Source organism: Calliphora vicina, chromosome 3 (genome assembly GCF_958450345.1).
Source record: "Calliphora vicina chromosome 3, idCalVici1.1, whole genome shotgun sequence".
Taxonomy (NCBI): domain Eukaryota; kingdom Metazoa; phylum Arthropoda; class Insecta; order Diptera; family Calliphoridae; genus Calliphora; species Calliphora vicina.
Genome location: NC_088782.1, coordinates 119,721,029 through 119,731,338, shown reverse-complemented (window position 1 = coordinate 119,731,338; position 10,310 = coordinate 119,721,029). Strand labels below are relative to the sequence as shown.

The following is a 10,310-nucleotide window of genomic DNA, read 5'->3' as shown; positions in this document are numbered from 1 at the left end:
GTTCTAGTTCTGTTCTAGTTCTGTTCTAGTTCTGTTCTAGTTCTGTTCTAGTTCTGTTCTAGTTCTGTTCTAGTTCTGTTCTAGTTCTGTTCTAGTTCTGTTCTAGTTCTGTTCTAGTTCTGTTCTAGTTCTGTTCTAGTTCTGTTCTAGTTCTGTTCTAGTTCTGTTCTGTTCTGTTCTAGTTCTGTTCTAGTTCTGTTCTAGTTCTGTTCTAGTTCTGTTCTAGTTCTGTTCTAGTTCTGTTCTAGTTCTGTTCTAGTTCTGTTCTAGTTCTGTTCTAGTTCTGTTCTAGTTCTGTTCTAGTTCTGTTCTAGTTCTGTTCTAGTTCTGTTCTAGTTCTGTTCTAGTTCTGTTCTAGTTCTGTTCTAGTTCTGTTCTAGTTCTGTTCTAGTTCTGTTCTAGTTCTGTTCTAGTTCTGTTCTAGTTCTGTTCTAGTTCTGTTCTAGTTCTGTTCTAGTTCTGTTCTAGTTCTGTTCTAGTTCTGTTCTAGTTCTGTTCTAGTTCTGTTCTAGTTCTGTTCTAGTTCTGTTCTAGTTCTGTTCTAGTTCTGTTCTAGTTCTGTTCTAGTTCTGTTCTAGTTCTGTTCTAGTTCTGTTCTAGTTCTGTTCTAGTTCTGTTCTAGTTCTGTTCTAGTTCTGTTCTAGTTCTGTTCTAGTTCTGTTCTAGTTCTGTTCTAGTTCTGTTCTAGTTCTGTTCTAGTTCTGTTCTAGTTCTGTTCTAGTTCTGTTCTAGTTCTGTTCTAGTTCTGTTCTAGTTCTGTTCTAGTTCTGTTCTAGTTCTGTTCTAGTTCTGTTCTAGTTCTGTTCTAGTTCTGTTCTAGTTCTGTTCTAGTTCTGTTCTAGTTCTGTTCTAGTTCTGTTCTAGTTCTGTTCTAGTTCTGTTCTAGTTCTGTTCTAGTTCTGTTCTAGTTCTGTTCTAGTTCTGTTCTAGTTCTGTTCTAGTTCTGTTCTAGTTCTGTTCTAGTTCTGTTCTAGTTCTGTTCTAGTTCTGTTCTAGTTCTGTTCTAGTTCTGTTCTAGTTCTGTTCTAGTTCTGTTCTAGTTCTGTTCTAGTTCTATTCTAGTTCTGTTCTAGTTCTGTTCTAGTTCTGTTCTAGTTCTGTTCTAGTTCTGTTCTAGTTCTGTTCTAGTTCTGTTCTAGTTCTGTTCTAGTTCTGTTCTAGTTCTGTTCTAGTTCTGTTCTAGTTCTGTTCTAGTTCTGTTCTAGTTCTGTTCTAGTTCTGTTCTAGTTCTGTTCTAGTTCTGTTCTAGTTCTGTTCTAGTTCTGTTCTAGTTCTGTTCTAGTTCTGTTCTAGTTCTGTTCTAGTTCTGTTCTAGTTCTGTTCTAGTTCTGTTCTAGTTCTGTTCTAGTTCTGTTCTAGTTCTGTTCTAGTTCTGTTCTAGTTCTGTTCTAGTTCTGTTCTAGTTCTGTTCTAGTTCTGTTCTAGTTCTGTTCTAGTTCTGTTCTAGTTCTGTTCTAGTTCTGTTCTAGTTCTGTTCTAGTTCTGTTCTAGTTCTGTTCTAGTTCTGTTCTAGTTCTGTTCTAGTTCTGTTCTAGTTCTGTTCTAGTTCTGTTCTAGTTCTGTTCTAGTTCTGTTCTAGTTCTGTTTTTAAATAAGTTTTTTTCCAAAACATTATTTAGTTTATCTTTCCTTTATCTTTCAATGCCTAACTTTTTTCTATTCACTCTTATCTCTCATTGTTATTGATAATTTCTTAAGGATGTTTAGGATTCTTGTCTAACAAATCTTTGCAAATAGATACTCAAAGTGGGCCAGTTAAGCAAAAACATTCACAGCATCCCAAAAAAGCCATTAGTTAGATAATCTGCTTAAAAGACAGAATAAAAAAAAAATGGAACAAAACAGGGAACATTGATTAAATGTGTAAAACAGTTAAAATGTAGCACATACTTAGAAAAATCCTAAGCATGTGTATGTGTAAGTGAGTGTAAATGTGTGTTTGTGTTGAAAAGTGTATGTATTTCAACGCCTCCAGTTAGAAATTCCCTTTGATGAGTATGAAAATGTTTAAGCGGAGTTTGTATCTCTATCTCTTTGTGCTGTTATTTGGAACAGTTAAGGATCGATTTCGTTTTTTTTTTGTAGTTTTCTTTGAATTTTTTGTGTGTTTAAGTTTTTGGGTTTATAGTTGTTGTTGTGCTAAATTCTCACATAACTTAAATGTTGTTCATTTTCTGTTTGTTCTTCCTGTAGTGTTGTTTGCTGATGAGTGTGTTAGTGGTTAAGTTTGTGTGTGTGTATTGCAGTCATTTCTTGCTGTAGGTTTTTAGGCACATTTAAGTAATTTTTTTCTCCTTTGTTTTTTTTGCTGATTGTTTAAGAAAATGTTATATGAGTCCTTTTGTTTTTTAATTTTCTTACTCAATCTCGAATATCTTTTGTAGTTTTTTGTTGTTTTTCTAAATTGTTGTTAGCTTTTAAATTGGCATCATAAAGTTAAGAAGTTCTTAATGTTTTTTTGGGATTTTTTTTTATTGTTCACATGCTCAAGCACCTCTTTACTCGCTCCTTTTTGTAATAAATTTACTTTTATCCATTTAACTTACACATGCAGTTACAAATGTTAAATTATTTTAGGGCCTCATTGTTTATTTAACTTTCTTTTTCGCATTTGTTGTTATGTTTTCTTTTGTTTTATAGCCAGCATTGTTTTGTTTGTGTTCTTATGCCCTTTTAACGTTTCAAGTTTAATTTTTCTAAGAACTTAAGTTGAGAAAATAATTTATTTTATTTTATGAAAAAGCTGCCTTTATGATGTTGCTTACTTTATGTTGAGTATACAATACTCTAAATTATAATTACTGTCGTTTATTTAAGAAGACGGTGATTAATAATGTTTGCTTATGGAATTGGAAGTATATTTCAGATTTTTCACAGACTTATTATGATAAAATAATGGAATTTTATATTGGATTTGTAGCGGGAAAGTCTGTATTTTAAATTGTTTAAATTTAGATAATTTAATTTAGATTTGAAAATATATAAATCTGGTATTTTATGTCAATTCAGCTGGCTGAATTAGATTTAAAATGTATTTGAAATATTTTGTAAATTTAAAATTTAGTTTTAAGACTTTTGAGTCTAATTCAGCTAGCAAAATTGTAGCTGAATTGGATTTTTTGTGTCTTTTAAGTGATTTTCACCATTAATATTAATTTATCTAAAGGTTAAGCTTAATTCAGCTAGCTGAATTTGTATTAAAGTTGTTAAAGCCTATTCAGCTAGCTGAATTCCAGTTAAAGTTAATAAAAATACAATTCAGCTAGCTGAATATGTCCTAAATTTAGTAAAAGTAAAATTTGGGTAGAAACAATTTTAAATATTTATTGTTGAAGCCTATTCAGCTAGCTGAATTCTACTTAATGTTAGTAAAACTAAAATTAAACCAGCTAAATTTTGATTAGAAATCATTTGAATTTATTACTGCTAAAACCTATTCAGCAAGCTGAATTATAATTAAAGTTAATAAAACTACAATTCAGCTAGCTGAATTTGTATCAAATTTATTAAAATTGAAATTTGGTTAGAAATAATTGCAAATTTTTATAGTTAACGCCTATTCAGCAAGCTGAATTCAAGTTAAAAATAATAAAAATACAATTCAGCTAGCTGAATTTGTCTTGAATTCCTTAGAAATAAGGTTTAAGCAGAAATTATGTGACTTTGTTATTAGCAAAGCTAATTCAGCTAGCTGAATTAAAATTTAAGTTAATAAAAATACAATTCAGCTAGCTGAATTTGTCTTAAATTTAGTAAAACTCAAATGTGGGTGGAAATAATTTGAAATAATTATTGGTAAAGTCTATTCAGCTAGCTGAATTCTAGTTAATGTTAATAAAAATGCAATTCAGCTAGCTGAATATGTCTTAAATTTATTTAAACTAAAATTTGGTTAAATATAATTTGAAATGTTGATTGGTAAAGCCTATTCAGCTAGCTGAATTCCAGTTAAAGTTATTAAAAATACAATTCAGCTAGCTGAATTTGTCTTGAATTCCGTAGAAATAAGGTTTAAGCAGAAATTATGTGACTTTGTTATTAGCAAAGCTAATTCAGCTAGCTGAATTAAAATTGAAGTTAATAAAAATACAATTCAGCTAGCTGAATTTGTCTTAAATTTAGTAAAACTCAAATATGGGTGGAAATAATTTGAAATAATTATTGTTAAAGCTTATTCAGCTAGCTGAATTCTAGTTAAAGTTAATAAAAATACAATTCAGCTAGCTGAATATGTCTTAAATTTATTTAAACTAAAATTTGGTTAAAAATAATTTGAAATGTTGATTGGTAAATTCTATTCAGCTAGCTGAATTAAAATTTAAGTTAATAAATTTACAATTCAGCTAGCTGAATATGTCTTAAATTTATTTAAACTAAAATTTGGTTAAAAATAATTTGAAATGTTGATTGGTAAAGCCTATTCAGCTAGCTGAATTCTAGTTAAAGTCAATAAAAATACATTTCAGCTAGCTGAATATGTCTTAAATTTATTTAAACTAAAATTTTGTTAAAAATAATTTGAAATGTTGATTGGTAAAGCCTATTCAGCTAGCTGAATTAAAATTTAAGTTAATAAAAATACAATTCAGCTAGCTGAATTTGTCTTAAATTTAGTAACACTAAAGTTTGGGTGGAAATAATTTGAAATAATTATTGTTAAAGCCTATTCAGCTAGCTGAACTCTAGTTAAAAATAATAAAAATACAATTCAGCTAGCTGAATTTGTCTTAAATTTATTTAAACTAAAATTTGGGTAGAAATAATTTGAAATATTTATTGTTAAAGCCTATTCAGCTAGCTGAATTTGAATTGAAGATAATAAAATTACCCTAATAACTTTGTTAGTTTAATTTAAATTCAATTTTAATAATGAAAGCAAATTTAAAATATCGCCCCCTTACAATTGACACCTTAATTTAATATTTCTCTTGTTTCCATTTTTCTTTATATACGAAACTTTATAGATTTTGCTCCCCTCATGCTTAAAGTGAAATAAAATAAAAATTATATTTTTAATTTTTCTACTCTGTCCCCCACTATCTTGTTGAGGAAACCAAAATTAATGTGATTTAAGCACAATTTAAAACGCTGACTTGTTTATAGCCATAAATTCTAACAATTTGCGTTTTTTACAATTTATTTCTCCTTTCCCCTTGTCCTTGTCTTGTTAATCATAAATATGCTTAAATGTTAAACCTTAAAATCTCCATAAATTTATGGCTGGCTGATTTGCAGGTTGATTTTGGCAACAACAAAAACGAAACCTTAAAACTGTCATAAAATATTAACTGAATTTTGTATAGAATTTCAGGAGAAAGAGTGAGCAGGCTTTTTTGTTTCTTAAATTTATAATATTCTAGTCGAAATGTTGGCATGATCCTGTTTTGTTTTTCTTTTTCGGAGTCCTATAATAATAAAAAAAACTGTTATTAAGTATAACAAAGAAATGCAAATGAGATTATTGTAATGGATTCAAATATTAAAATTTAATAATTTTTTTAAGCAAAATTTTTAAACTAAATTTATTTTGCTTGATGACAAAAACTGACAAAACCATAATTTGTTTTTAGTTCATTTAAAATTATATTCAGCTAGCTGAATTAGGCTAAATATTTTTTTTGAAAGATTTTAAAAAAAAATTTCATTGTGAAATGCTGGCTTGCAACTAAATCCTTAATTCAGCTAGCTGAATAAGCCTTAAAATTAATTCCATATTCATAGAATTCAGCTAGCTGAATTAAGCTTAAATATAGAAAAATTATTAAATATACATACAAAATGCTGAAAAAAACAATTCAGCTATAATTCAGCTAAATGAATTATTCGTAAAAGATGTAAAATTTCTAAAAATTTATTTAAAATTAAATTCATTTAGCTGAATAAGCCTTAATAATACAAATTTTATATATTTTTGTAGAAATAATTTTAAATGATAATTTTAAAGCCTATTCAGCTAGCTGAATTCTAGTTAATGTTAATAAAAATACAATTCAGCTAGCTGAATTTGTCTTAAATTTATTAGAACTAACATTTGGGTAGTAATAATTTGAAATTTTTATTGTTAAAGCCTATTCAGCTAGCTGAATTCTAGTTAATGTCAATAAAAATACAATTCAGCTAGTTGAATTTGTCTTAAATTTATTAGAACTAACATTTGGTTAGAAATAATTTGAAAATTTTTTTGTTAAAGACTATTCAGCTAGCTGAATTCTAGTTAAAGTTAATAAAAACACAATTCAGCTAGCTGAATTTGTCTTAAATTTATAAGAACTAACATTTGGGTAGAAATAATTTGAAATTTGTATTGTTAAAGCTTATTCAGCTAGCTGAATTCTAGTTAAAGTTAATAAAAACACAATTCAGCTTGCTGAATTTTTCTTAAGTTTATTAGAACTAACATTTGGGTAGAAATAATTTGAAATTTTTATCGTTAAAGCGCATTCAGCTAGCTGAATTCTAGTTAAAGTTAATAAAAATACAATTCAGCTAGCTGAATTTGTCTCAAATTTATTAAAACTAAAATTTTGTTAGAAATAATTTGAAATTTTTATTTTTAAAGACTATTCAGCTAGCTGAATTCTAATTAATGTTAGTAAAACTACAATTCAGCTAGCTGAATTTGGCTTAAAGTCAGTAGAAATAAAGTTTAAATATAAATTATTTGAATTTGTTTTTGCTAAAGCCTATTCAGCTAGCTGAATTCTAGTTAAAGTTAATAAAAACACAATTCAGCTAGCTGAATTTGTCTTAAATTTATTAAAACTAACATTTGGTTAGAAATAATTTGAAATTTTTATTTTTAAAGACTATTCAGCTAGCTGAATTCTAATTCATATTAGTAAAACTAGAATTCAGCTAGCTGAATTTGGCTTAAAGTCAGTAGAAATAAAGTTTAAGTGGAAATTATTTGAATTTGTTATTCAGCTAGCTGAATTTCAATTAATGTTAATAAAACTACAATTCAGCTAGCTGAATTTGTCATAAATTTAGTAGAACTAAAATTGTAATGGAAATAATTTGAAATAATTATTTATAAAGCCTATTCAGCTAACTGCATTTTGGATATAGTTAATAAAAATACAATAAATCTTAATAATACAAATTTTATATATTTTTTTACTAAGCACAATTGTTTGAAAGGATTTCATGTTATTAAAATCAAATATTTTAATTAATTTGTTTACTTTTCTCTTTGCAGTTACTACAACTTTAAATATGAAGCAGAAAATCAGGCTTAAAATTTAAAAAAAAATTCACCAAAAAGTTTTGAAAAATGTATGAAAAACAAACTAGAGCATTTAAAGATATAAATTCTATTTAATAATAGAATTAATTATATAAAATAATATTTAAAAAGAAAAATATAAAGCTGCCACTTCAAAAACACCAACAAAATGTTTTAAATAACCTTAAAAACCTTCAAAATAAACAAAAACCTGGTCTTCCCCTTAACAAATCAAGTCTCTCAATAAATTTAATTAATAAAGAAGAAAGAAAGCAAAAAAAGAGCGAAAGAGACAAACAGCTCCATTTTTTCCTTAAAGAAACAGTTAAAGTAAATATTTACTTGCCGAAAATCAAAACAAAAGCATAAGAAAAAGGTAAACAAAACTTACACATAACAACAAACATCTAAGCAAGAAACAGGTTTCTTTACAACAACAACATCAACAATAAAGAATAGTAAACAAAACAAAGAGCATAGTGCAGTTACAAATTGCATCATCAAGTAAAAAAAACAACAAACAAAAAACAAAGAGCACACACTCTCTACCCCACTTTAACAATGTTACGCAGTTGTGTGTGCTTTGGCCAACGTGGTAATCAGAAACGTCGCAGCTCCTCGTTTGATACATCCTCATCGTGTCGTTCATCGGAAATCGAGCGGGGCGGCAAAACGGCCACCACAACAGCGTCCTCAGCAGCTGCTTATAGTGATGGCAGCCAGCAGAATTCAGTGGCAAATGGTCGTGTTGCCAACAGTTTATTACAATTGTTCCAAACGAAAGGTTGGTACCGAAATTGGCGTAAACCTACCAGAGGCATCAGCATGACGAAAATTGAAATAAGTAAGTGTGATTCATAATAATACTAATGCATTTATGCATTTATTGCTTAATCTTATTTATAAATACATAAAGTGTTTGGTTGTTTGCCTGTGTCATGTTAAGTGTTAATGATCCATAATTCTATAGAAAATGTGTGAAAATTTGCAATTTTAAAACATTATTAGTATGTTTTTTTTTTCCATTTGGTGCATAAAATTAAGTGTTATAAGAAGTTGTTGTGATTTTCTTTTATACAATTACTCATATTTGCTTTGAAACAAGAAAAATTGCGTCATTTTGTAAGACTCTTAGGGGAAGCACAGTGGCTTGGAAGCCATAAATTGTGCAATTATAAAAAACAGGAAAACTTAAAATTTATCTTCATCTACTTAAAATAATAGCAAAAGGTGTCATGGTAGATTTTTGAAATTCCAGCCGTTTAGGGGTGAAAATTTTGTTGGGTACTTTTTGGAAAACTGGTAAAAAATTTTATTTTATTTTTGGTACTTTATTCATAAAATATGTTTTTCTATAAATTTACATAAACATGTTAAGAGCTACTCCATATGATACTTAAATTTATTCCAGTGAAATTTGCATAATCCCAATTTGGACAAGAAAAGTACCAAAAAGGGGGAAAAACGGGGAAATTGGGACTCGAGTGTTTAGGTACTTTTTGGAACATTTTGTTTTTATTCAGAAAATTAATACAGACTTGAATCGTTTGAAACAAAATGTAGTATTTTGATATTTCAAAATTAAGAAGTCTTCAAGCGATATAGGATAAGAGAAATTGGAACTTTTCTCCAACTGGTACTTTTTTATATATAAAAGTTATCTGATATGTTTCTAAGTAAAAAAAGAATTGAGTAAATGGTTTTAAGGTACCATAAAGAGAGAACAAATTGTACTTTTTCGTTTCCCTTTGAATTTCTATAATAACACAGGTCAACAAAATCGCCAAAATTTTGGAGACTTTTTAAACCACTACAAAGTTTTGATGTACTTTGGTTCCAGCAGTTTAAATATGGTCGAAATTTTAAATTCTATGGACAGGTTTTTTTTAAAATTTTTTTTTGTAAAATTGTGAAATTTTTTTAGATGTTTCTGCACATAATTAATGATAACTCAAACAGGGTTAGTGCGATGTTATTAAAATAAAGTTATAAAAGTTCAGATTTATATAACCGTTCATTCGTTTTTATATTGCGTTTTAAACGGCTCAGTAGTTTCGCAGATATAATAACAAATTGAAGCAAACAATTTTTTTTTGACGTGAAAATTGTAATGTTTTTTGTTTTATAAAAATCATTAAAAATTGAAATCGCCAGAAATTGTTCAAGTTTATTGCTTTATCGCAAAGCCACAAGTAATAGGAACAAAATAAGATATCGATTGTAAAAATTTATTATTTTTTTTTCGAATTTATTCACAATTAAGTGAATTCGCTTATTTTCACAAAATTTTAGTTTTTTGTTTGATATACATACAATTCAGTAGTTAATGTTTTTCTTTTGTATGATTGAATTTTCAAAACATTTTCCCCATGCTATGTACAAATTTTCACATATATATTGCATTTTAATCGGTTCAATAGTTTCGGAGTTATAATAAAAAATTGAAGAAAAAAATATATTTTTTAAGTGAAAATTGTAATGGTTTTTGTTTTAAAAAAATCATTAAAAATCGAAAACGGCAGAAAATGTTCAGGTTTATTGATTCATCGCAAAGCCACATGTAATAGCAATAAAATAAGAAAATTTCATATTTTTGGTTTTTTTTTCTGTACTAGATGTTTCGAAAAACTACCAAACACCTGGCACATTTTTTAATAACCTTCACCAAATTATAGTACTTTGAGATAAATATTTTTAACTAAGCAAAATTTAATAAAATTTTAAATTTTCAAGAAAAAATTTAAAATTTTTAAAAATATTTGTTTTTTTTAATTTACTATTAGTAAAAATAATTATGGCAAGAAAATTATATATTTTTTTTTAATTTATTAGTGAAAAGAAAATTTTAAAAATAAAAATTTCCATTTTTTTTTAAAAAAAAATCAAATTTATAAAAAAAATTTTGAAATTTTTAAAATATTTTTTTTTATGGCACAAACAAATTTTTTTTTTAATTTATTAGTGTAAAAAATTTTAACAATTTATTTTCAAATTTATAAAAAAAAATTTAAAATTTTTAAAAAATATTTTTATTTATTTAATGGCACAAAATTTTTTTTTTAATTTATAAGTCCAAAAATTTTTT

General features: G+C 27.0%; 1 protein-coding gene across 1 annotated transcript in view; it reads left to right on the top strand.

Moving 5' to 3' along the window:
- Positions 1-7,649: 7,649 nt before the first annotated feature.
- The window catches only part of rdgC (retinal degeneration C), a 76,976-nt gene continuing 74,315 nt past the window's right edge, over positions 7,650-10,310 (top strand). Inside the window, exon 1 of the mRNA XM_065504136.1 lies at positions 7,650-8,069. Coding sequence (XP_065360208.1) covers positions 7,787-8,069 — 283 coding nt within the window. The 5' untranslated portion in view covers positions 7,650-7,786. The remainder of the gene's footprint in view (positions 8,070-10,310) is intronic.